The 26,086-nt window shown below is 46.6% G+C and overlaps 9 protein-coding genes across 9 annotated transcripts; 5 read left to right on the top strand and 4 right to left on the bottom strand.

The window, feature by feature from the left end:
• Positions 1–3,274: 3,274 nt before the first annotated feature.
• On the top strand, positions 3,275–3,940 carry LOC306957139 (histone H1.10-like; the record flags this gene model as incomplete). The annotated part of the gene is made up of 1 exon (XM_079548523.1): positions 3,275–3,940. The coding sequence occupies one exon, from the start codon at positions 3,275–3,277 to the stop codon at positions 3,938–3,940; it is 666 nt and encodes a 221-aa protein (XP_079404649.1).
• Positions 3,941–5,291: 1,351 nt separating this feature from the next.
• On the bottom strand, positions 5,292–5,672 carry LOC306948629 (histone H2B 1/2/3/4/6; the record flags this gene model as incomplete). Its single annotated transcript, XM_079538282.1, has 1 exon — positions 5,292–5,672. One exon carries the CDS (start codon positions 5,670–5,672, stop codon positions 5,292–5,294), a length of 381 nt encoding a protein of 126 aa, XP_079394408.1.
• A 333-nt stretch (positions 5,673–6,005) lies between these two features.
• LOC306953619 (histone H2A.J) lies at positions 6,006–6,395 on the top strand (the record flags this gene model as incomplete). Its single annotated transcript, XM_079544581.1, has 1 exon — positions 6,006–6,395. The coding sequence occupies one exon, from the start codon at positions 6,006–6,008 to the stop codon at positions 6,393–6,395; it is 390 nt and encodes a 129-aa protein (XP_079400707.1).
• A 5,037-nt stretch (positions 6,396–11,432) lies between these two features.
• LOC306957804 (histone H4) lies at positions 11,433–11,744 on the top strand (the record flags this gene model as incomplete). The annotated part of the gene is made up of 1 exon (XM_079549118.1): positions 11,433–11,744. The coding sequence occupies one exon, from the start codon at positions 11,433–11,435 to the stop codon at positions 11,742–11,744; it is 312 nt and encodes a 103-aa protein (XP_079405244.1).
• Positions 11,745–12,212: 468 nt separating this feature from the next.
• Positions 12,213–12,675, top strand: LOC306958134 (histone H2B 7; the record flags this gene model as incomplete). Its single annotated transcript, XM_079549558.1, has 1 exon — positions 12,213–12,675. The coding sequence occupies exon 1, from the start codon at positions 12,295–12,297 to the stop codon at positions 12,673–12,675; it is 381 nt and encodes a 126-aa protein (XP_079405684.1). The 5' UTR covers positions 12,213–12,294.
• Positions 12,676–12,922: 247 nt separating this feature from the next.
• LOC306948034 (histone H4) lies at positions 12,923–13,234 on the bottom strand (the record flags this gene model as incomplete). The annotated part of the gene is made up of 1 exon (XM_079537494.1): positions 12,923–13,234. One exon carries the CDS (start codon positions 13,232–13,234, stop codon positions 12,923–12,925), a length of 312 nt encoding a protein of 103 aa, XP_079393620.1.
• Positions 13,235–19,105: 5,871 nt separating this feature from the next.
• Positions 19,106–19,516, bottom strand: LOC306949229 (histone H3.2; the record flags this gene model as incomplete). The annotated part of the gene is made up of 1 exon (XM_079539023.1): positions 19,106–19,516. One exon carries the CDS (start codon positions 19,514–19,516, stop codon positions 19,106–19,108), a length of 411 nt encoding a protein of 136 aa, XP_079395149.1.
• Positions 19,517–20,678: 1,162 nt separating this feature from the next.
• On the bottom strand, positions 20,679–21,059 carry LOC306948618 (histone H2B 8; the record flags this gene model as incomplete). The annotated part of the gene is made up of 1 exon (XM_079538271.1): positions 20,679–21,059. The coding sequence occupies one exon, from the start codon at positions 21,057–21,059 to the stop codon at positions 20,679–20,681; it is 381 nt and encodes a 126-aa protein (XP_079394397.1).
• Positions 21,060–21,407: 348 nt separating this feature from the next.
• LOC306949815 (histone H2A-IV) lies at positions 21,408–21,797 on the top strand (the record flags this gene model as incomplete). Its single annotated transcript, XM_079539846.1, has 1 exon — positions 21,408–21,797. The coding sequence occupies one exon, from the start codon at positions 21,408–21,410 to the stop codon at positions 21,795–21,797; it is 390 nt and encodes a 129-aa protein (XP_079395972.1).
• Between the last annotated feature and the right edge of the window lie 4,289 nt (positions 21,798–26,086).

Consider the following 26,086-nt stretch of genomic DNA (forward strand, 5'->3'; position numbering starts at 1 on the left):
TGGTGACATATTTTTCTCAGCTTTATTGAGGTGTATATGTCAAGCAATACATGTGACTTCTTTACCAATGGCATTTTGTCATCTTAATTCTTCCTTACTATATAAACTTTGCAATTGTTGAATCAGTGTTGGCAACAAACTTGCCTCACAGCAAAAACTTGACTGATGTTTCTTGATCTTGTTATATGTATATATTTTTAATACTTAGTGTTAAGAGTAGATACCTGAATGCATGCAAAAATATCCTTCGTCAAAAGAATAGGATACTTATATTAAAAATCAACAATTTCTCTGGGTCTTCAACATGCTAAGAAGAGTAAATACAAATAAATGAGTGTAGTCTTGAACTTATTCATGTTATTTTCCTGTATTCTGTGTGTTTAATCTGCCCCTATCCGTCAGATGTCTAATCCGTTTTTCCTCCATGTGGACCCCTATGTCTCAATAAGAAAAATTATCAAGTTTTTCTCTTGACAGCTATTTACAGAAAAGCAAACTTGAAAATTGTTCAGAGTTTTATCCAATTAACTAGAGAAATTCAATTCCACACCTAAGGGAGGGAAAAATCAACAGGAAAAGAAAAAATGAAAATGAAAAGGGGAAAGAGAAAGAGGGAAAAGGGAAAGAAGAAAGGAAAAAGGAGAAAGGAGAAAGGAAATGAAGAAAAAGGAGAAAGAAGAAAGGAGAAAGGAGAAAGAAAAGGAAAAAGAAAAAGAAAAGGGAAAAAGAGAAAGAATAAAAAGAAGAGAAAAAGAAGAAAAAAGGACAAGGAAAAAGCTCTATTCACACCACCTCATAACTCCAAAGGCCCACTCTCCACTCTTTAAAAACTTCTCAGAAATAGCAATCAAGACCAGGAAACTTCTCAGTGATCAGAAAAAGGAGGCCAGGTGTGCTCTGTGCAGACTGGGGGAGATCTGATGCCTGAGGAACAGGCAGGATGAGGGATGCTGACAGCTCAGCATTGGATGCGAACTGCAACTGCAACCAACTGGTCTGTATTCAGGTGTCTCAGACTGCCAGGGAAAAACAAGGAATTTCAGAAGTGCAACTCAGAACAGTCAGCACTTGATGGAGGGATAAGTTTAAAAAACATTTGGATGTATATCAACCCATTGAGAAGTAAATGAGGAGAAGCCAACATCCGTCAGATCAGATGATCTCACCACCACTGCCTGCACTTGCAGCCCAGAAGAGTGCCTTACATCAAACAGACCCACACACCTGACAACCCTTCCCAGCTCTGTTCTCTCTATCACTTGCAGACTGATTCTGTTTTAGAGAAATTTCCATCTAACTTTTTTGGGAAATAAGCATCATCTCCTTTTCTAGCAACTAACTTTTTGTCTCTCAGAATTTTATTCCCATCTCTCATGCAGTTGCCCAGAGCTTTATGGCTACTGTGGATTTGCCCTGGCTGTTTACCTGGGAATGACACCACCTGAAAAGTGTGGCAGATCTCAGAGCCCAGCTCAGGGCACCTTCCAGCCTGGCTTCAGCAGTGGGGTACTGAACAGCCAGAATCTCCCCTTCCTCTCTGCCTTTACTTTCCTCTCCTTCAATGTGCCAGCTGGCATACATACAGACATGACAAAATAAAAATGGAATTACATGAGAAGAGAAAGCAGTGACAGTTCATTGTTTACACTCTGGCTATTCTGTTGTACCTCACTACTCCTTGCTATTTTGGTATATTTCTTTTAAACTAAAACCACTTAATGGTGCAAATAACTCAGTGGTATTTTCAGCACTGGTCCACTGGAACTACACAAGGCCTTCTGCAGAGTATTATTTATCTTCACGAATCTCAGATTCATCAGTGCTAAAAGAGATGTTGTTTCATATAACAGCCCACTGACGTTTTACATGGTAGCTATTTCTAAAGTGGGACAAAAACAATCATTTGGGGATTAATTTGTTATTTTTCAGTGAAGGAATAAATTTCAGTCTGCTTTCTAATTAGAAACCAGCTGAGGCTTCTGAATTCTGATCAGCTCCAAAATATTGCAATCAATCCTATTCAATATTTAAACTAATGAGCAAACAGAATTATTTTCATTTGTCACTGGGTGAGACAATAATTAAGTGAAAATCAAAACTGATTTTTACTTATGAGGATTATCTGAAAATTATGTCGCTATATGAGCATTTATATTATGAGGATTTGTCCGGATGTCTTCTTTTTTTCTCTTGAGAATCACAGATTTTATAAAGCTTATGGTGGGAAAACAAGCCTATATCCAAATATATGTAAATAAATGTTGTATGAGTCGTTCTGTTCTCAGAGGTCGATTTCCATATTATTACATTTATTTGGGGAGAAGAGAGGCTTCAGTTTGTTCCAGTGATGTTTGAGGATAATGTGACACATCTTCGTGTATATAAATGTGTTGGACGTTTTTCCCCTTACTTCTTGCTTCTGACTTTTGCAAGTTTTAAGAACAGCAATATAGTGCACTGTAAAGGACAAAACATCGAGCTTGCAGCTTATTTCGACTTTATTAACGAGGCAAAAACAGCTTTGTTTTTTGTATACAGAAGTGATTTCCAAAAATAAAACAAAAAAATAAATCAAAATGCTACCATTCCCTCTCAGAACATAACAAAACACGAGGAACAGTGACAAGTTCTAGCACATCAGTTCCACTGGATGTATCTTATTTTCTCAAAACACAGAATTTTGTGAGAATACCGTATTCTTAATAGTTAAAGATACGGTTCAGGGAGGCGATTCTCTATCCATATTCAAAGCTCAGACACGAAATTGTGTTACTTCCTTCTCTTTGAACTCAATTTGCGACAAAAGTATTGAAGCTGCCCCCTCGGTATCCATCCTGTTCCGCAGAAAAGCCCCTAAAGAACAAATCTGCGCTACGGGGGAGATTTTTTGACGAAAGCTTTTATTTTAATTTAGACGGAAAAACAAAAGTTCGCCTTCCCCAGGGTCTTCCCGGATGCAGGACGGCACGTTAAACGCGTCTTTTTGCTCTTGTCCAGGATGCCCGCGGCGACAAACTCCCCAGAACGAAGCTTCAAGGTCTTCCCTTCACCCCCCGAAGAAAGCGGGGTGATTTCGCAGCCGGGATTTTTCAAAAAATACGAATTTATAACTCCGAAGAAACACAGACTCGGAGGACGGAAAGCTCTTCCTGGCTAACAGTTAGGCGGGCTCTGTAAAGCACCAATCACAGATCACCGCTTCGCTATAAATTCAGGCATCGGGGTTACTGTAGCCCAATTACTTTCTTTTGATTAGGAAGAAGTCTCTGCCGCGATGTCGGAGACCGCTCCCGCCGCCGCTCCCGCTGTCGCGGCCCCCGCCGCCAAGGCGGCCGCCAAGAAGCCGAAGAAGGCGGCGGGCGGCGCCAAAGCCCGCAAGCCCGCGGGCCCCAGCGTCACCGAGCTGATCACCAAGGCCGTGTCCGCCTCCAAGGAGCGCAAGGGGCTCTCCCTCGCCGCGCTCAAGAAGGCGCTGGCCGCCGGCGGCTACGACGTGGAGAAGAACAACAGCCGCATCAAGCTGGGGCTCAAGAGTCTCGTCAGCAAGGGCACCCTGGTGCAGACCAAGGGCACCGGCGCCTCTGGCTCGTTCCGCCTCAGCAAGAAGCCGGGAGAGGTGAAGGAGAAGGCTCCTAGGAAGAGAACGCCCGCGGCCAAGCCCAAGAAACCGGCGGCGAAGAAGCCTGCCAGCGCAGCCAAAAAGCCCAAGAAGGCGGCGGCGGCGGCGAAGAAGAGCCCCAAGAAAGCCAAGAAGCCGGCGGCCGCAGCCACCAAGAAGGCGGCCAAGAGCCCGAAGAAGGTGACCAAGGCTGCCAAGCCCAAAAAGGCGGCGACTGCCAAAAGCCCGGCCAAGGCAAAGGCGGTGAAGCCCAAAGCTGCCAAATCCAAGGCGGCCAAACCGAAGGCAGCCAAGGGAAAGAAGGCGGCGGCCAAGAAGTGAAGTATTGATGTGGAAATACTTAAACCCAACGGCTCTTTTAAGAGCCACCCACCACTGTCCGAAAAAGAGCTGAGACACTCGGACAGTGACCTCCATGCCTGCAGCGAAGCTCTCGATTCGCCATTTTTTACTCGCGATCAGATGGGATGCTCGCCTGCAGAAATAGCAGGACTCTGAGCTGCGGAACGTGGTTAGCATAGGGCTGGAAAAAATAAAGTTTGCGCTCCCTGGAGAGAGGGGGGAGAAAGAGAGGAGAGGAGGGGAAAAAAAAAAAAAAAAAAGCAACCTCTCTTCGGGCTGCCTTTGAGCAACGCAGGACAGAGGTGCGTGTGTTAAAGGGATTGCTGGGGTGGGTATCGCTCTGGGGCATGCAGGTCTCTCTCGGTGCTTTAACTCAGACAATGCGGTCCTAACAGTCTGCGCGCTACCGCCACGCCTCTTAGGGACAGGCGCTGCCAACTCTCCGGCACGGCTCCTCCGCGTCCTTGGCAATGACCTTTCCTCTCAGCGGGGGACTTTTTTAGTTCCTGCACAGCTTCACAAAACTGCTGCTAGAGCCGCAGGGAGAGGGCAGGGATAGGCGCGCTGCCCGCCACCTCCCTCCCTCTCCCACCGCTGGGCGCGGCGCTCACGGAGCTCACCGGGGCCGCTGCCGGACGGACGCAGAGAGGCGCGGGGCTGCCTGGGAGGCCCGGCTCTGCCTGAAGCCCGTTCTGATTGGGTGATGGGAGAAACCGCGGCCGCTTATTGGACGACTGGAAAGATTCAAAAAGCCCGCGCTGCGAAATCGGCTCGGAGCGCTGCCGCCGGACAGCTCCGCTCCGAAAGCGTCTGTTACAGCGCGCCGTCGCTCGTATCGTTGTTCTCAGATCTGCAGGGGTAATCGTTCTCCTCTCAAAGCCAAAATTTCAGCTCAGAGACACGGTAAGACCGATTACGCAAAAAAAATATTACTTGTTTATTTTCTCCTCTAATGAATGTTAGCGGAGCTATTGAAAGATAGGTGATATTCTTTGAGTGATGTATTAGTGCACTACAACTATTAAAATCAAAGTTAAAACACACTACTTGTGTTTATTGGATAAGACACACAATGCTTACAAAACAAATTAATCATACCTGAAATTGTTTAACACCACAAAGCATTGACCAGTGAATCTGGAGATAGATCTTTATTGTTCGCCCTAAATAACCTAGAATCAAGTAGGAATTCTCCAGGTAAAATAATCACATCTTATTTAACCTTCCAAACACACAAGACACAAAAACACGTTGTATTAAAGCTCTTTCACTGAATGAGTGGGTGGCTCTGAAAAGAGCCTTTGGGTTCAGAGTGAGGATCAGGACCGCTCTACTTGGAGCTGGTGTACTTGGTGACCGCCTTGGTGCCCTCGGAGACCGCGTGCTTGGCCAGCTCGCCGGGCAGCAGCAGCCGCACGGCCGTCTGGATCTCCCGCGACGTGATGGTCGAGCGCTTGTTGTAGTGCGCCAGGCGCGACGCCTCGCCGGCGATGCGCTCGAAGATGTCGTTGACGAATGAGTTCATGATGCCCATGGCCTTGGACGAGATGCCCGTGTCGGGGTGCACCTGCTTCAGCACCTTGTACACGTAGATCGAGTAGCTCTCCTTGCGGCTCTTCTTGCGCTTCTTGTCGCCCTTCTTCTGGGTCTTGGTGACCGCCTTCTTGGAGCCCTTCTTGGGGGCGGGCGCGGACTTGGCCGGCTCAGGCATTTCAAACGCACAACTGCCCAACCACCGCAAAAACGAACTGCATCTAAAATGGCTGCGGCGCCACTATTTATAGGGCTGTTATGCAAATACCGAGGCTCCAATTCGTGCAATGCGATTGGTCCTTTATGTAGGGTTGTTTCTTTGTTTCTGATTGGTTGCAATAAGATCCGGTGTTTCATTGGTTGTTTTCACAATTGTTGATTCCAGCCAATCAGCGGCCGCTACTCCCGCCCTGGGAAGGGATAAAAGGGGACGAGCGCCTGCGTCAGTATGATTTCCTCTGTATTGTTTCTGGCTTGGTTTGTTCTGTAAGCTCTCGTTGGCAGCAGTACCATGTCGGGCCGCGGGAAGCAGGGCGGGAAGGTTAGAGCCAAGGCCAAGTCGCGTTCATCACGAGCCGGGCTGCAGTTCCCCGTGGGCCGCGTGCACCGGCTGCTGCGGAAAGGTAACTACGCGGAGCGGGTGGGTGCCGGAGCTCCTGTCTACATGGCGGCCGTGCTGGAGTACCTGACGGCCGAGATCCTGGAGCTGGCGGGCAACGCGGCCCGCGACAACAAGAAGACGCGCATCATCCCCCGCCACCTGCAGCTGGCCATCCGCAACGACGAGGAGCTCAACAAGCTGCTGGGCAAGGTCACCATCGCGCAGGGTGGGGTGCTGCCCAACATCCAGGCCGTGCTGCTGCCCAAGAAGACTGAGAGTCATAAGGCTAAAAGCAAATAATCTCAGCCAGTAAAGCCGGTTAGGTTTTTGAAAACATAATATAACCCAAAGGCTCTTTTCAGAGCCACCCACTTTCTCAGAAAAGAGTTGAGTTGCTCCTTTAAGGAAGTATTTTCATGTTAAGTGTTTCATCTGTACTGCCTTTGTTTTTAATGCATTGAGTAAAATTTCTGGCTTATGTTTTCAGTTATTTTTTTTTATAACCTGTTTTTGCTGAAGAAAAACTAATTACGTTGACTTCTAGTGTTTGACTTATAATGAAACAGTAGAATATTTGTTTATTAATGTTTCATCTGCTCAACATTAACGGTTTTTGTTATACTGTGTAGCATAGCTTTATGATGAGATAATGGGTATTAGCTATGAGATGTGTAACTGAAGTAAGAAAATAAATTGATGAATGCTCCGAAGTTGCTGTGTAGGCCTTGATCTTAATACTGAAAGTTGTCCTGTAGCTGAACTCATTTAGAAAGAAATTGGGAAACGCTGTAGGGAGAATAACTTAATTTGGTCTGAATCCTGAACTACTCTGATATGCTCAGTAGATGCATCAACTGTAGCATTTTTCCTTTCAGGAAAACTGTGCAGCTCTGGCAGGTTTCTATTTAAAACAGGATTTTCAAATCTGCTGGTATTTTAAATGGTCTCACTGCATAGTTGCTCCTGTTAGGTCAGTTAGCCTTAGGCAGTACGATAGGAATTTGCAGATACAAGTATCACCCAAAAGCACTGTGCTGAAGCACCCCTGATTTGCTGATGTGTGTTATTTGAGAGGCTGTCTGACTCCTCCTGCTGGGGTGTTCCCTGGAGCTGTTCATGACTGCAAACAAGGCCGCAGCTCCCATGTGCACAGCACTTCCTCCAAGGAAGAGGGCTGCTTTGAAAGAAGAAAACAGCACCTATAGCACACCCCTGCTGTAACAGAGAAGCTCTCTAGGTAGGGCTCTTCTGTAGTTGAAGTGAGTGGTTGGGGATTGTTTTTCTGGGCATAATGGAAGAGCTGGATGGTGCAGTAGGCTGGCCCCATCTGGTGACCTCACCTGTGCCTTGTGGTTCTGTTTGTAAGTGGATAAAAGTAAAGTTGATACATTTTTAAGAAGTTATATTATTCATCCTAATTAGCTGCTGCTAAATATCTCCAGGCGCTTATTTTTCCTCTTGAAGAATTGCAAAGGTGGTTGTTTTCCCAAGCACATCTTTCTTATGCTGAGTCTCCAGGGCAGATATCTGTGCATCTCTGATGGATTGCAATACCTGCAACAAAGAACTGGAATGTCACAGAAAGCCCAGGTCGCTGCATCCAGCTGTGGGAATGCAGCACGTCCTGCCTGTGGCAACCAGCTGGCACCACCAGGGAGGTCTCTGCTGCTCTGAGCGTGGGGGTAAGCCCAGCACACCTTGCAAAACTCACAGTCTCATCTGCATAGTTTCATTCCAAGCACAGTGGATTTCACTCAGTGCATTGCTCACTTCTGCAACTGGAGCTTCACCTTCTGGGATGCTTTTTTCCTGCTTCCTAGCGTTCTTTGTTTTCATTCCTAGCTACCAGGGGCTGTAATGTTGTGAGTCTCACACTGCTACCACACTGGGGGTCAGACCTCCACATCCTGTAGGTCAGGCAGTTCTGGGGTAAGTTGGCTGAGTGACCCGAGTGCTGCCAAGCCTCCAATGATTAAAGAGCAGCAGTTTTCAGATGTAGCAAAGTTAAAACAATTATTTTCTCTTGTTTGCATAAAAAATAAACTGTAGTAAAGAGGAAATCCTTACCCTGTGGTGCCCCTGTTAGCTGCAGCTCTGGGTCCCGGTGCACCTTCAAATTCTCAAGAACTTGGGATGTACAAAGACAACAAAATTCTCCTCTGAGCATTTTAAGTCAGAGTTACATTTCAGGGTAACTTGCTACTATCTCTGTATGTATCAAGTCTTAGAATGGCAATGTTTAAAAACAAATGATGTTTTAAAAATCATTTTTCACCTTGATTTTCTACACATGGAGTAAAGCACTCTGAAAAATAAATCTTGCATGTTTTCAGTTTGCAGGTTCCTATTGTAATAGATACAATCATATGTAAATTGTCAGGTAAGCTCAAGAAAGTAGTAATCAAAGTTTGTGCATAATACACTGATGCACTGATTTTATTTCTCAACTGCTGGTGCAATTTCTTGTGCAGACATGCTGAAGTGTTGCCCAACGCAACAGCTGGTTTCATGGGGAGATACTGGTGGTAGCTGGATGGTTCAACTGATGATACTGAGGATCTTTTCCAACCTTTATAATTCTACAATGCAATAAATGATTCCATTTTTCATTTTATATTTTAACAAGGAAATAGGGCCTCTGTCTTCAGTAAAGCACAGTTGAAATGTTGGAGAATTTTATTTTTTTTTTAACAGGGCAGTTGTGCAAATATTTCCTTCATTTTACTCCAAACACTGGGTCAAAACTCATGAGCAAAATGCTGTTAATGTAATCCAAGGGTGAGATCCTGAACATTGATCTACATAACGCCACCCTCAGGCTGCAGTAAAAACACCCATCTGTGGCCACTGCCAGGGGCTCCTGACATGAAGGTATCTCAAATGTGCTTTGGAAGATGATTTTTGCAATCATTTTTTCTTTTTCAAGTTGTTCCACTACTGCTAGAGGAAAAAGGTACATGGGGACACTCAGTCTGCACTGTGTAAGAACTGTGAAGAACTGGTTTTGAAAAAAAATGTTTCCTGATGTTCCTTTGGGATTCCTTGTGTGTTCAGACAGTAGCTTTAACTGCTGATTCCACTGCTTTAAGGAACAAGTCTAGACGTGGAGCTTCAGGTACAAAGAACTGAGCAGACTGTAGCCACGCAGGCACTGTGGGTGCTGTGTGAGCATCTGGAGTCTGTTCTGCTCAGTCACAAAGATTCACCTGATTTATTTACAAACATTCTGAGTTAAAATGGAATTCAAATTGCTGTAACAGCAATAAAACATAAAAAAGACTTGCACAACTTTGGATACCCTCAACTTGCAATGTGAAAACCTCTATCACATTACCTGCTGAATTTAGAGAATAGATTCTGCCAACAGATGTACTGGAGATGTGGCCCATATGCTGTAAATCCAGTTCAGACATTAAATTACACTGACATCTATACAAACTTAAAAAGAACTTGATCATTTTAAAAGACTGAAATGTTTGACATGTGCCATATGCTAAGAGTACAAATGTTAAGTGTCATAGCCATTGTTTTTGACTGTGTAAAATAATATTTGCAACCACATTTCAAATCATAGCGTTGGAAATAACCAAGTAATTTTTGTCAGGACGGTATCTCTGATAAAAGCAGATTTTATTCGCGATTGCAATGGCGGGCGTCCCGCAAGCAGCAGCGCGCCTATAGACACATAATGACAGCCTTTATACCCTGTTTTCTCCCCCTTGCCTCCCCCCTCCCGTTTCCCCAATGGCTGGGTACTCCAGGTTCACAATCTTATCAGAAGGTTTACATTTGCTATTTACTTGTTAATTTATTTGTTATCTGGTGTCAGTCAGTAGCCAGCCTGTTGTTTCCAACATGTCTCGGTGCTCTCCTTGTCCTATTGATATGGTGATTTTCTTTAAAGTCATCGTTAAAACAAAGAGCACTGGGGCGATGATGCCAGGCCTTCCGATGTCTCTTCAGGCGCTTCCTCGGGCGTGCCATGACTTGTTCTCTGGTTTGATCTCGTGCAAGATATTCTTGCAGTGTGTATGACAAAATATACGTGTATACACCTATATACGGAGTGTGCGTTCCTGGGAAGGTTCGTCTAGAGTGTAAGTGATGTAAACTTATCAGAGATCTTCCCCAGGTTAAGTACAAGGACTCCCAAAAAGAACTATGATAGCGGAGATCATGAAATAAAAATTGTAATGCAGAAACAACATTTAATTCCCACAATAGGCTCCCAAATGTTCCTCTACTAATTCACTTCCTGGTGAATGTTGTCCAATGCATAGTAAGATGAACATGTATGCCGAGTTCATTAGCAGAAATGCTGAAGAGCAAACCTTCTGATCAGCTCAAGGAAAAACATTTGGTTACCGTTCCTTTTATACTGCGTCATATGGACATTTTCTGGAAATGTGTGCCACGACTTCTTTTGCTCGTCTCTGGTCACATGCGAGCAGCAAAGATCTTCAATGACTCCCCCTCCTTCCACCCGTGTGACCGGACAAGACGTGTGCGGTGGCTGCCAGTAGCCCGGGGACGTGCGATCCGCCCCGCCCACGGGTGCTCAACTGCGGGGGTCCCTGCTGCATGCCAAGGTTGGCCCTGCGAGGCCCAGGCTCGCTGTATTTCTCAACTAAAACCTCAGGGACGGCTCCGGATCCCTCAGGGCCTCATTCCGTGCTCCTTCCCGCAGTTCTGCGTGAATATGAGACGCATAGTACTCGGGGCAGGTCCTCCAGGCCTCCACGGAGTGCTGAGCACCCGAGGAGAAGACAAAAGAAACGCGAAACCGCCACGGACAGAGCAAACAAAGAGCGTGGTCGGGAAGTCGTCGCTGGGATCGCTCACGACGAGCGGAAGACGGAACGGTCGGTGGGGCGGGGCGGCAACGCAGAGCGCGACCTCGGATTGGCCGAATTTTGCCGCAGACCCCGGGGCAGCAAAGGGGGGGACGGGACGGGGACGGCGGTGCCGAACTGTGAAACGTGGGACAGCGGCCAACGCGACAGCAGGCGGAGGTGACCCGGAGACATCGCCTTCACAGCGAGCGAGGAGGAAACAGGGAAGGAGAGAAAAAGAAGGCAGCTCGACCCCCGCAAGGGAAGCGTGCGGCCCCGGCTAACGCCGGCTGCAAGCAAAGCCCCGGGGCAGCGCCGGGCAGAGGCCGCCCGTCCGCGGGAAGCGCTCGCTGGGGCGCGCGGGTGGAAAGGGCGGAGATTGCGGCTGAGCCCCGCCTCCCTTCGCCCGCTCACCGCAGTTCTCAACCAGGTCGGCTCCCGCGCCATATAGCGCCACTCGGCGGAGTCCACGGCGCGCAGTGTGGTCTGCGGCGGGAGTGGTAGTATGTCTGGCAGAGGCAAGGGCGGGAAGGGGCTCGGCAAGGGGGGCGCCAAGCGCCACCGTAAGGTGCTGCGCGACAACATCCAGGGCATCACCAAGCCGGCCATCCGCCGCCTGGCGCGGCGCGGCGGCGTCAAGCGCATCTCGGGGCTCATCTACGAGGAGACGCGCGGCGTGCTCAAGGTCTTCCTGGAGAACGTCATCCGCGACGCCGTCACCTACACCGAGCACGCCAAGAGGAAGACGGTCACGGCCATGGACGTGGTCTACGCGCTCAAGCGCCAGGGACGCACCCTCTACGGCTTCGGCGGCTAAACACCCGTTGCAAACCTAACACTGTTAAAACACCCCAAAGGCTCTTTTCAGAGCCACCCACACATTCACAACGAGAGCTGTTTATTGCTGATGTTAATTTTAGTGAATATGGTGCTGTTAAAATACCCCGAGAAATCCCAATTGTATCATAAGTATATCATAAAGTGGTACAGAAAAAATAGCCAAGAAGATACAAGAGATGTTAGAAGTTGCAAATGTATTTCATAAACAATTAAACATTTTTTACCTAATCCTGATATTTCAAATAATTTCAGAATTAAGCAAGTATTCCATGAGCCTGAATAAATATTTTTGCTCGTTAAAGCAACATAGACTTAGCCCTGTCTATCGAGCATGGTTGTGTATATGTTGTGAAAACCGTGACGACAACAAGCGGAAGTGTCTGTAATTACGTTCATAATTTTTACTCCAATAGGAATGGAACGATTACAATCCTCTCATTTGCATAACACCCTTATAAATAGAGGGGCAGGCGCCATTTTCACTGTTGCTGAGTTGCAGTGAAGAGCTTGAAAAAAAACTTTTAAGGATGCCTGAGCCAGCAAAATCCGCTCCAGCACCCAAGAAAGGCTCGAAGAAGGCTGTCACTAAGACCCAGAAAAAGGGTGACAAGAAAAGAAAGAGAGCGAGGAAAGAGAGCTACTCGATCTACGTGTACAAGGTGCTGAAGCAGGTGCACCCGGACACGGGCATCTCGTCTAAAGCCATGAGCATCATGAACTCGTTCGTCAACGACATCTTCGAGCGCATCGCCGGCGAGGCGTCGCGCCTGGCGCACTACAACAAGCGCTCGACCATCACGTCGCGGGAGATCCAGACGGCCGTGCGGCTGCTGCTGCCCGGCGAGCTGGCCAAGCACGCGGTCTCCGAGGGCACCAAGGCGGTCACCAAGTACACCAGCTCCAAATAAGGTGTTAAACTATAACCCAAACGGCTCTTTTCAGAGCCCCCAAGTTTTCTTATAAAGAGCTGCAATTGCAGGCTTTTTTTTTTCCCCCTCTTGTGGACAAGAGCTGTATTACACAGAACAAATTAGCAAGATCTTTTTTTTTTTTTCACTAATGATGCTTGAGTAATAAACAGCTCTCGTTGTGAATGTGTGGGTGGCTCTGAAAAGAGCCTTGGTGTTTTAACAGTGTTAGGTTTGCAACGGGTGTTTAGCCGCCGAAGCCGTAGAGGGTGCGTCCCTGGCGCTTGAGCGCGTAGACCACGTCCATGGCCGTGACCGTCTTCCTCTTGGCGTGCTCGGTGTAGGTGACGGCGTCGCGGATGACGTTCTCCAGGAAGACCTTGAGCACGCCGCGCGTCTCCTCGTAGATGAGCCCCGAGATGCGCTTGACGCCGCCGCGCCGCGCCAGGCGGCGGATGGCCGGCTTGGTGATGCCCTGGATGTTGTCGCGCAGCACCTTGCGGTGGCGCTTGGCGCCCCCCTTGCCGAGCCCCTTCCCGCCCTTGCCTCTGCCAGACATACTACCACTCCCGCCGCAGACCACACTGCGCGCCGTGGACTCCGCCGAGTGGCGCTATATGGCGCGGGAGCCGACCTGGTTGAGAACTGCAGTGAGCGGGCGAAGGGAGGCGGGGCTCAGCCGCAATCTCCGCCCTTTCCACCCGCGCGCCCCAGCGAGCGCTTCCCGCGGACGGGTGGCAGCGAGGCGGCAGGGTTCTATTTTTCCAAGGTGCTTCACCCAGTTCGTGCCTCCGGCTGTGCTTGTCGCCGGCCAGGATCAGCTGGGCTTGAGCTGCCACCCAGTTCCTTCCTTTCCCGTTTCCTCCCCCCCCCCCCCCGTGAGGGTGATGATTCTATGATGGATCCTGGGCTCCACGGGGGGCTGTTGCGGGAGTCGCGCTTCGGGGTCCGGCGCTCCCGTCCCCATCCCGTTCCCCGCCTTTGCTGCCCCAGGGTCTGCGGCAAAATTTGGCCAATCGGGGATCAGACTCCACGCTGCCGCCCCGCCCCTGATCGTCCTTTCCGGCTTCTGTTCTGCTTTGGCTGCCTCACGTTATGCTTTAAGAACGCGTGTTAATGCTTTTCTGGAAAGAATTATCTCTCAGATTCATTAATCTGTGCCAGCTCATTCCTATTCGCCCTTCGGCTTCTTCCTGTCAGTGAATCCTATGTATTTCTTAAGAGACCAAGGGACAGAAATCCTTAGCCACGCATAAAAACGTTATTTTCTTCTTCAAATGTTCTATGAATTTCCTTTGTGTGGGTTAGAACGCGATGGGTATTTTTTCCAGCATATAACACGCATTTATATACCTGTCATACTTTTACCTGTACGTGGCCGCAGCGAGTAAAGCACAGAGCCTCCAGAACCCCCCTCCCAGATAGAAGGGATCGCAGTGTGAGAGGAGCCGTTTCTCTCAGGGCTGTTCCTGCTGAAGACACGAGAGCCCCGTGCCGCTCTGCTCCTTAACATGTGAGGGGAGGCAGAGAGTTTTCAGAACATTACCACATACATCCTTTATCTCCTCACTAAATATACGCTGATTAATACAGTAATGTTTTTGTGTTTTTTTTTTTCTGCTTTTGTGTGTGTGTGCGTGTGCATGCACTTAGCAATAAAATACAGAAGTGTATTATATTATTTTAATTTTACTGACTTTGATGGGTAAAGATGACTTACAGAAACTAATGAACTTACTGCCCAACACAGAAAATATTTATCTCACTGTAGAACCACAATAATGGGATTTGAGGGGAGAATTTTGGCTGTAGTTGAATATATATATATATATATACATAAATATATATAATTTTTTTTCAGTCCAATTGTTCAAAAAATATAACTTCCACAGAGTTTGTAAAGAAACATATACAGCTTTTCTGCATGACAATGCTCCCACATTGCCAAGAGAGTGGAACAAGGTATATGAAGCCATTTGTAACAGTGATACATTCATGCAGCAGTGATGGAAATGTGCCTCAGAAAAGAGAGAAGATAAGAAATCACCTTCTCCACAGCAGCAAAACACCGGGAGGAGCTCCTGGGAGGATCTCAGGGAGCTGTGTGAGCTCTGCTGTACCCCTGCAGGGGACAGAGGTGGGATCTGAGCTGCAGCAGGGGAGTGGAGTTTTGCAGACATACCAGGGCAGTACTGGGAGTTGCAGGAAAGTTTAAACTGTAATTTCAATTAAGTATCTGGTAAATGGTAACTATTACATGTTATTTAAGATGTGGTTTAAAAGAACAAAAAAGAAGGAAGGGAGGGAGGAAGGGAGGGAAGAAGGAGAGGGGGGAGCAGATGGATACGAAGTAGCAGCAACTGGAAGTACTCTAGTCTTCCAAATACAGTGTATTCTCAAATGTCTCTTCTGTGGTCTTAGTGCAATTCCCAGGGCTGTCCAACTTCATGAAGTTTATTAACAGCACAACTTTCTATTTGGGCAAAGAATAAATTGTCCAGATTTATAGAATCATTAGATTTGAAAAGAGCCCTGGGGTCATCTGGTCCAATCATCAGCCCATCCCCACCAACCATGTGCCACATTCACAGGATTCTGTAACACCTCCAGGGACAGTGACTCCACCACCTCCTTGAACAGCCTGTGCCACTGCAGCACCACTCTTTTTGAGAAGAAACTGTTCCTAATATCCAATCTGAACCTCCCCTGGAGCACCTTAAAGTCATTCCCTCTGGGCCTTTCACTGTCACCTGGGAGAAGAGGCTGAACCCTCCCCACCACAGCCTCCTTTTGGATTGTTGTAGAGAGGAATAATGTTTCCCCTGAGCATTCTCTTCTCCAGACTGAACAACCACAGTTCTAGCGTTGGATGCAGAGTTGTTTTGTCTGGTGAGGCTTCTGTTCTGTCTTGTCTTGCACTGAGATTATCACAGTAGTCTCAGGGAGAAAAACACTGATGTTCCACTCATTTCCTTTGGCACCTGTGTCATTACCCCTCGCAAACTTTTAAAACCATCTCTGCAGGGACTGGAAAGGAACAAGTTCATGTAAATGAGCATAGTTTGTTTTCTGGAACTGTTGTTTTCCTTATGAACAAAACAAAAATTATATTGTGTAGCCCTGCTCAGAACTGATGGGAAGATCAAAACTGGCACAACAAAGAAAAATGACATTCAATTTCAAAAGACATCATATGTTAATTAGTGGAAAGAAGAAAAAAAAAAAAAAAAAAAAAAAAAAAAAAAGGTTGTATCCATGCTATACTAATGCATGGATAGATGCTAATCTATGGGAATATATCTTAGTCCTGCAGTTTTTATTTAAAGCTCAACATTTATTGAAAGTTATCTCTGATGTCTGCTGAAACAATTTCCTCCTTAGATGCCTCGTAGGATGATGCTACTGCAGAACAGCATTTTGTACAGCTTTGTTGGATGTGTGCTGTGCTCAGGATAACATGCAAAAATGCGGAGAGAACAAGATGCTCATAACTTTCTCAAACATTCATGACATGGGGCAGGTATGCAAAGATGTTGGAACCCTCAAAGATGCATAACATTGAGTTGGGATAAAGCGTAAAGAAAGCTGAGAGCAGGATATATGGTAAACTTAACAACTTGTTGGATATTTTGTCTGTATTTCATCTGCACGTGTGCATCAGCACTTTCAGCACAGACTTAGCACAGTACATAGCTAAACAAACCAGCCTATATTGCACCTCTTCAATATTTGTTACATCTACAATCTACAAGATGCTTCCACTCAGCTGAAGTTACTTCTGATTCTTTGGAGAGAAACAATACCACCCTTTGCACTAATTTTACATTACAATGCTCAGTTAAAAAAAGAAAAAACACAAAAACAAAACCCACCACTCTTTTCATACAGAAAAAGCTTTTGTTTAGAGCTTTTTCTAAATTAATAAACACCTGAAGTATGGCTGATTCGAATATCTATATATAAATAAATACATATCTATATATCTATATATCTATATAATCTGAGCTTATACATTTCTAATAAAAGTGGAAAAAATTCACCAGGAAGGCCTCAGTGGTGATGCTGCCCATTGGACTGATTTATCCCAGCAGTGATTTAATTCATCATATCAGCAGGGCTCTGGACCACTCACAGAGAGTGGCAAAACAGCCAGGATTTCTCTCAGCCAAGTATTGCACTGAGCAGATGTATTTTTATCCTAACTTTGTCTGATCTGTTACTGCTCTTTTACAGCTTACTAAATCAGCATCACACACAAGCTGATAGGATTCATCACTTATGTAAGGAGGAAAGAGCAAAGCTCACTGGAGATTTGCAGTCAGCCTGCTGTGCTTCCTGGTATCACCACTGCAGTTGTTACAGACTTCAAATTCCATGCAGTAAATTTTTCCTGACTGCCAGTTTGATTTTCTGGAGACAGAATCTCTGACAGATTATTATTGTCATCAATGCCTTTCTGTGTTAAATACCAGATTTTTTTCAGGCCCAGGAATTGCAAATCCAGGGATCATATGATTTTACTCTTCCTGCAAAACCCTTGCATGTCTACTTCCTTGTCAACTGCTCAAGTGTTAAGTATTTTTTATTATTATTTAGAAATGTAACTCTCAGAATCAGACTCAAAGTAATCCCAGTCAATAAAACCCAGCTTCCCTTCTCCTCAAACACACAAAAGAAGGGAGAAGAAAAAAAAAAAAAAAAAAAAAAAAGCATCATTTTTATCATTTTTGCCCAAACTCTTACTAAAATGTAACTGTTTATGCAGCCTGTATAACATACTCAGTGTCCATTACACATTAGAAATGCACTCTGCTTGCCATGCTTCAGTCTTACCATGGAATTTACTGTAAATACATTCTGATAGAGATTTTGGTAACTAATGGATCCCTTTGTATAACAGAGAGAAACAGGAAATTCATTGCGTTTTGCTACAGTTCACTTCTACAAGCATGATAGGAATTATCCACGAAAAAAAAAAAAACCATATATAAATCTGTTCAGAAAGCACAGATCTTATGTCAATGAATATGGGGGGGGATAATGAAACTGCTCATTATCTGATCAAGTTTTCCAAAGTGTTACTCTGAGATCTACCCCACAATCCCACCCCACCCCCACCCCCAGGTTACTGCGCTGAGTAAAACAGAAAATGGCTGAAAGGAAGGAAAAAAACAGGAAAGAAAATGGAGCACCGAGGAATGTGATTGGTCAGATTTTGCTGCAGAGCCCAAAGTTCCTGAAACAGAGGAAGGAATATTTCCTGAAACAAAATGTATCAGCAATTACACAGAAGGGAAAAACAAACAAACAAACAAACAAACAAACAAAAAACCACACCACAAAACCCATGACTTATTGCATGAAGCTTTGAAAAAATATCTATTCCCTCCAAGCAATCCTCCTCGTCTGTGTTCGTTCACAGAAGTGAGAACTGCATCTCACCTACTTCCATGCAGCACTGCAGAACCAATTCGATCAGGCAGAGCAGGGATCTCCCAGCATTACATGGACATAAGGAGGGCTGTGCTGTGTTAAGCAAGAAACACAGGATGCAACAGGAAATTAGAAATGGGTTGGGAAATTGTGTTTTTTATAACAGGTATACGACTTTTGGGTAGGATGTGAAGGAGCTGCATGGCAGAGTGGCAGTCAGGCAGAAACCTCATTACACATGTAGGTGTACGGGAGTCATTGAGTACCATGCTCTGCCAGGAATTGTTGTGTTGGATTCAAACGTAAAAAGCACTTCAGTAGGGCCAGAGACTGACGAGAGGGACTTGCTTACAAGAATGGTCAGCCTATGTGTGGCAAAGCACCCATGCAGGAATGGGCAGCTACGAAAACTGGACTTTGTGCTACTTCACAATTAAAGGCACTGTTTTTAACTGTAGGATTAATAAACTCTTAACGCTTTGAGCACAAGGAAATAAAAGTTACAGAATAACGTAGGCAATGAACTACATACTTGACTTGCAACATACTGCAATCGAGGAAGGAAACAGTGAATACAGAATTGCATTTAAACATACGTGACCGTTTTAAGCGACCATTACGTTAAGGAATACCGGCTTTTAGAAGCGAGGCATTTTGCTTTTAGCTTATCAAAGTTCTCTAAACCTTTTCCAATGGTACCAGGAAAGCAAGTCTATTCATTAGATCCATAAAACTGAGCTTTTCTTACCAATGGACCTTCACACCGTCACTGACAAAGCAGCATTTAATCGGCACAAACTTCCCTCTCAACCTCTTAAAAACACGGCAATACTTCCCTTGGCACTTACCTTAGAAACTGGTCAACAAAAGGCTACCCGCAACACGTGCAGCAGTAAACCCTCAAAAGATTTAAGAGTTTACAGCTCTTTTTACTGGCCCTGTGGCGGCTCTTAAAAGAGCCTTTGGGTTTTCGATAGTCAGATTCTCTTCCACGAGCTCAGGCGCGCTCCCCGCGGATGCGCCGGGCGAGCTGGATGTCCTTGGGCATGATGGTGACGCGCTTGGCGTGGATGGCGCACAGGTTGGTGTCCTCGAAGAGCCCCACCAGGTAAGCCTCGCTCGCCTCCTGCAGCGCCATGACGGCCGAGCTCTGGAAGCGCAGGTCGGTCTTGAAGTCCTGCGCGATCTCGCGCACCAGGCGCTGGAAGGGCAGCTTGCGGATCAGCAGCTCCGTGGACTTCTGGTAGCGGCGGATCTCGCGCAGCGCCACCGTGCCGGGCCGGTAGCGGTGCGGCTTCTTCACGCCGCCCGTGGCCGGCGCGCTCTTGCGGGCCGCCTTGGTGGCCAGCTGCTTGCGGGGCGCCTTGCCGCCCGTCGACTTACGCGCCGTCTGCTTCGTGCGCGCCATCTTCCCCAAACAGCCCCTCGGCAGTGAGAAAGGAAACTCTGCAGAAGCGGCTGCGAGACCCCGTATTTATAGACAAGGGCGCGCTCTGATTGGCTGGAGTGGAGACTGCCACCCCATTGGGCAGAGGCAGGATTTGAAAAGCCCGCGCTGCTCCGCAGGTAACGGCACTTTCCCGCTCCGCTGTCCCCGCCCCTCCGCAGGCAGCGCCGCCCTCGGTTTGTGCCCTTCCCCCCCTGCGGCGAAGCTCTCGGGGAGCGGCGCGATCGCAGCCTTCCGTCAGCATATCGGAACACGGCCATCTGTCCCGCAGCCAGGATGCGAGCGCCTGCGTGAAAGGCTCTCTCCGAAACCAGCCTTCTCCTTATCACCCGCATTTCATAAGCCGCTCTCTTTTTCTCTCACTTTTTCTCTTAAATACATGTATATAGTATATAATACATGTATATATTTGTGTGCACTAGATTAATGAACCCCTCTGTATCCAGCCAATCTTCTGTTATATTATTTAGAGAGGAAAGCAAACTACGCCACATCATTACAAAACTCCGACTCGTTTAAGTAATACCCAGTACCATTTGCACAGCCCTACATAAGAGATGATAAACATGGAGCATCATTGTCTAGCAGAAGTCATGAACACAGCGCTGTCTCCATGGAGACTCTTTGGGTCACACAACTACTGTTACCCACGACCAGGTCCCTGGGAAAAGGTGACAGTGCTTAGTGGGGACGTCAATAGGAATGATGTGAATGCAGCATAGGACTGTAGTTGTAACAAAGGCTGCTTTATTTCAAAGCAGAAAGACAACATCCACATGTATGTGCCTCTACCTGCTTAAAATTTGGAATTGAAATGATTGTCAGAGGAATGCTTATTAGGCGAATAAATTGATTTGAATATCATAAAATCTACATATTTCTCTTACGCGGTCCCTTTATGTCATGTAAAAAAACCACCACATTCAGATTTTAACATGTGAACCATAAGCAGTAAGCATTTTTTTTTCCCCATCATTAATCAGATCAGCCCACTCTGACAACCAAAGACAATATGAAATAGCAGCACCACTCACCACCACGTATCTGTGAACCACTCTTTTACTGAAAGCATGGGTGGCTCTGAAAAGAGCCTTTGGGTTAAAATCGAGTAATCCGCACCACTCTACTTGGAGCTGGTGTACTTGGTGACCGCCTTGGTGCCCTCGGAGACCGCGTGCTTGGCCAGCTCGCCGGGCAGCAGCAGCCGCACGGCCGTCTGGATCTCCCGCGACGTGATGGTCGAGCGCTTGTTGTAGTGCGCCAGGCGCGACGCCTCGCCGGCGATGCGCTCGAAGATGTCGTTGACGAACGAGTTCATGATGCCCATGGCCTTGGACGAGATGCCCGTGTCGGGGTGCACCTGCTTCAGCACCTTGTACACGTAGATCGAGTAGCTCTCTTTTCTTGTCTTTCTACGCTTCTTATCACCCTTCTTTTGGGTCTTAGTAACCGCCTTCTTAGAGCCCTTCTTAGGGGCAGGAGCCGACTTCGCTGGTTCCGGCATCGCACACGCCCGCCACTGCCTCTACCGCAGGATTGACGCAGGTACAATGGCGCCGCAGCCCCTACTTATAGAGGCGGTATGCAAATTAGGGGATTCGAGGTCGTTCCTTCCCATTGGACATCTTTGGACCGTGACGTCAAAATCACTCGCGGTGTTCAATTGGTCGGTTTTCTATCGCTGTTCCCATTGGCTAACTCCACAATCGCCGTCTCCTCCAATCAAAAGTGCCGCACGACCCCAGCAGGAAGGGATAAAAGGACGGTACTCAGCTACTCCTGAATTCTTCCGACTCTCCTGGCGTCTAGTTTGCGTTGTCGATTATTTTTTGGCTGACTTGCAGACTGCGATATGTCGGGCCGCGGGAAGCAGGGCGGGAAGGCGCGCGCCAAGGCCAAGTCGCGTTCATCACGAGCCGGGCTGCAGTTCCCCGTGGGCCGCGTGCACCGGCTGCTGCGCAAGGGCAACTACGCGGAGCGGGTGGGCGCCGGCGCCCCGGTGTACCTGGCGGCCGTGCTGGAGTACCTGACGGCCGAGATCCTGGAGCTGGCGGGCAACGCGGCCCGCGACAACAAGAAGACGCGCATCATCCCCCGCCACCTGCAGCTGGCCATCCGCAACGACGAGGAGCTCAACAAGCTGCTGGGCAAGGTCACCATCGCGCAGGGTGGGGTGCTGCCCAACATCCAGGCCGTGCTGCTGCCCAAGAAGACCGACAGCCACAAGGCTAAGGCCAAGTGAAGCTGTGAAAGTAAACAACCCAAAGGCTCTTTTCAGAGCCACCTACACTTTCCTAAAAAGAGCAGGAACACGTCAGTGTAAATACCAGCTTTGCTGTTTCTTTGGAAACTGACTCTAACTAGAATCGTATTTATAGCAATCACCAAGTGCCAGCTTCTCATTATTGATAACATAAGTCTATTCTGCTTGGAAGCTACAGTTACTTTTTACTGAAAATCAATAAAAGTAAAGATTCTGATGAAGTACAGCCGGTATCTGCCCCCCGCCTCCCCTGCCGCTGCCCCACGCTTGGAAGCAGCGGGGCAGGCGGCGCGCCCGCACCGCGCGACTCGCAAGGGTCAAAGTCCCGCCCCTCTCTTGTGGCGGCCAATCGGAGCGGAGCGCGCGTTTTTTGAACCGCCTCGGAGGTTGCGCGCATCTCGTTTGGGTCCGCGCGGAAAGCGGTTCCCGGTGCCCTGTGGGCGGGGTGGTGTTTTCTTGCCATTCCACCCCTTGCGCAAGTGTGTTTACCAAGTACAGCATAGGCTGCTCGGGTGGTAATGGGCACAGAAACATTAAGGTGACGGTGGATCACGAGTTCGTAATAAATGTGCTGCACTTTCCCTCACTGCGTAATTTTCTATGCACTTTACAGGCTCTTCATACACCGCTCTGAACCGGACACTACTGGCTGTCTTTTCTTATGATACTATGGGTGGCTGTTCCACGCTCCGCTGGGTTTTTCTGCAAGTCTTCTGCCCTCCAGATCGTTACATTTCTACTTGGCCACTTCAAGCCTAGCAGCCATCCTATGCTCTGTGCCCGTAGGAGGGGCCATCTGGAGACTGCTGCTAGGGGCTCGGGATCTCTGTTCTCAGAAGGCACCTCCCAAGGAATAGGGCAAGGAAGGAAAGTAAAGTGGCCGCTGCACGTCTCCCCCAGCAGAAGCTCCGTGCTATGATTTCTTAACGTAATCTCTGTCATCTTCACTAAAAGCTATTTCTGCTTGGTCAGGGTTATTCACCAACTGATGTGTTGTTCTCTGCCTTACAGCCATCTTTCTGCCTGGTAAAGAGCCTGGCTTCCTTCCAGCTGTTCTTGCTTTCTGTGCCACAGATTTTCATGGCATTTTAAAAAATGCTATTTATTTAAACATCCCAGTTTCAGCCAAAACAGTGTTAATCGCACACCAGTGTTTTGGTTGCTGAATGATGGGAGTGTGCCTGGGTCAAAACATAGTGCTACATATCAAACATTTTTCTACATAAAAGAGGAATGTTTTGGTTTAAGAAGAGTGCATCACAGGTGTTGGTAGTCATGGAACAAAAGCATGTCATGTCACAAACACACCAAGTCTTTAGACCCTTGAGTCCACACAAAATATAACCTTCTGTTCAAATGTGCTCACCTGGGTGATGCTTTCTCTCAGATAGACTGGCTTCAGAGAATGTTATTCAACCTGTTGTTGCATCAGTCCCTGTACTTTCTTCATAGATTTTTGTTTTCTTTCATAAAGAAAATAATTGAAATTATGTCAAAATAAAAAAAAAAGGAAAAGAAACTACACACAGTTACATAAACATTACCTAGAATGCAGACAAAAAAAAAAACAAAACAACAACAGAAACAACAAACAAACAAACAAAAAAACCAACAGTGAAGTAATAAAGGAATATTCACATTTCTGTTAAGTATCACAGTGACAATAGTATATAGACTATACATATGACTAGTCTTTTCCTTCAGAAAGATGCACACTTTTATCGAAAAAGTTGCTTGATTACTCTGTAATAGGGACCCCTCTGGAGAGCATATTTTCCAAATTTCTGTGCTACTAAGCCATCTTTCATGGTCTTAAATGCAGGTATGATTTTTTTTTTCTACTGCCTTTCAGGAGGAAAAGTTCCTTTGGGTTGTGGTATTTACCAAGTATGTAAGTGAGATCATTTGCCTAATTCAAATATGTGTATGCATAGAGAGAGATAGAGAGAGAGAGAGAGAGAGAGAGAGAATGAATTCTCTGTTGTTGAGGGTAACTCTACTAAATTGAGTAAAACTTATTTGACTCTGTGACTGTGACATTTTATGCAATGGATAAATGCTCATCAATCTTTTCATAGGCTACTCTCAAGCCCCTTCACATAAATATTGATTTCCTTTTCCTGTATTACCTTTCTGTAAGTAAAAATATAATCAATTACAAATATTTTCAAATCTGGTGTAATGTGGAGAAACTTCCTGGATGATATCATCAGTACATTCCTGCTCAAGCTCCTTTGAAAGCCAACTGCTTAGGCACCAAAGGAGACGAAAACAAGTCACTGACATTGCTGTTGATTACTCTCAGGTACATAGTGCACGATCAAATTAGACATAGGGAAACATGAAAGAAAATCACATGACTCCATTCACACAACTTCAGAGGCTGAGATGCCCACATTCATGAAATATGAATGGAGAGATTGGTGTCTCAGAGCCAGTTACTTTACAGCTGTACAAGTGCAGCAGAAACTGCATTGGTATGGAAAATAAAAAAGCTCTGCTTCTGTAACAGTTATCTCGGCTGATTAAAAACATATGCAATGGCAACAAAAATGCTGAGTGATGTAAAATGCAGCTGATTCGTTGTGCCTCTTTCTTCACTCTTTGCATCTTCAAAAAATTCTCTCTGAATAGTTCCAGTGCTGTTGGGACTGGCTGTCGGTGTTACTTAATCTGCAGTTTCTCTACGTTGTGGCTACTGTATGGGATAAACAGCCAAGGGGCAATCAGCGTTATCACTTTTCCCTGTTACCAAATATTGTTTTCTTACCGTGGCCTCCACAGCTGGGAATGAATAGCAGTGCAAGCTGCCTGATAAACCACTTCTCCAAAGAGCCTGCTCTCATCAAAGCATTTCTTCCTTGTTCTTTCTGTACGAGAAAACTCAATGCCTGACTGCACACTAAACCTTCAAGAATGTACATAGGATGGCAGGTGACAGCACCAGAGACCAACCTGGAAGTTTGAAAGTTACAATAATTCTTTAACCTCAGCATTACAAAGTTGTCACCATTATGCAAGCGGATGCATTCTTCAGGAGTCATTTCTGTAGAGGGGAGAGATGGAGCCAACCTCACCTTTTCGCTCATCACCTTCAGCGCTTCATTTGGAAGAAGTCAGTGGAGACAAAATTCCATCCAACAGGCACAGCACTCACGCTGTAACTATTTTACACAGTGCTGCAATGGTACAGAGATACAGTATCCTACATTGAGCGTTCTGTTCCTCTTCTGCCGATCCTTGACAGTGAGTTTCCTTGCAGTGGTTCTGGAGCATTGAAGAAACAGATCACCATCTATGGTTTGCATGTGCGACAGGATGCTTTCATTATGATCAACCTGTAGGTTGCAGTGATGGTGAAATATAGCAGCATTATGCATCTGAAGGATCAGGGACCAGGGGTGGGAGGACAGACAGCGAAACTGAAAGCTATGGTCTAAAGAAGCTGAACATTTTTGCGTATAGTAACCGCCAAAGCACCTCAAGTTTGGAGAGCCCAAGATATGAATGCTGTAAAGGTCATGCAGAGAAACAAGAGAACAGACTCTTCTGCAGGGTTTGCAAGGGGAAGTGGTTCCAAACTAACAGAGGAAAGATTTGGATTGGATAGAAGAAAGAGGGTTGTTTGGTGTTTTTTTTCACAGTCAGGATGGTGAGGCACTGACAAGGTTGACCAGAGAGGTGGTGAATGTCCCATCCATGGAGACACCCAAGGTCAGCCTGGGAGGGTTATGAGCATCTGACCTAGTGGTAGTGACCCTGTTCATTGCTGGGGAGTTGGATCAGATGGCCTTTAAGAGTCCCTTCCAACCCAGTGCTTCTATGAACTGTGTCCTTCAGTCTGTGTGGGCAATGAAGTTCACACAACTCACTGGTTCCAGACACCTGCTGTTTTTGTTAAGGCTGCCAAATGCTAAAGGACTTTACAGCTACATTGGAGAAGTTTCTAGGCTTTTTAGAACGGGGAGAATTCCAACAGCAATTGTCATATTAGATTTGAGCACGTTTTGAATCTAAGAATCATAAAGTTTGGAAAAGACCCCTGAGATCATCATGCAGTCCCTAAAGAACTATTAAGACAGACCAGCACAGAGAGATTTTAGTGAGGCTTGTAAGTACCTACCAGAGATGGATTGCATAATCCTTGTGGTAGAAGCTGACATGATCCACATGGCATAAGAATTTGCATTTTTCACCTGAAGGGAAATTAATTAGAATGTAGCAGTGAAGGTCTTCAGCACACAGCTTCAGGTAGAGGCCAAAGGTAA

Source organism: Tetrao urogallus (genome assembly GCF_951394365.1).
Source record: "Tetrao urogallus genome assembly, chromosome: 1".
Classification (NCBI taxonomy): Eukaryota; Metazoa; Chordata; class Aves; order Galliformes; family Phasianidae; genus Tetrao; species Tetrao urogallus.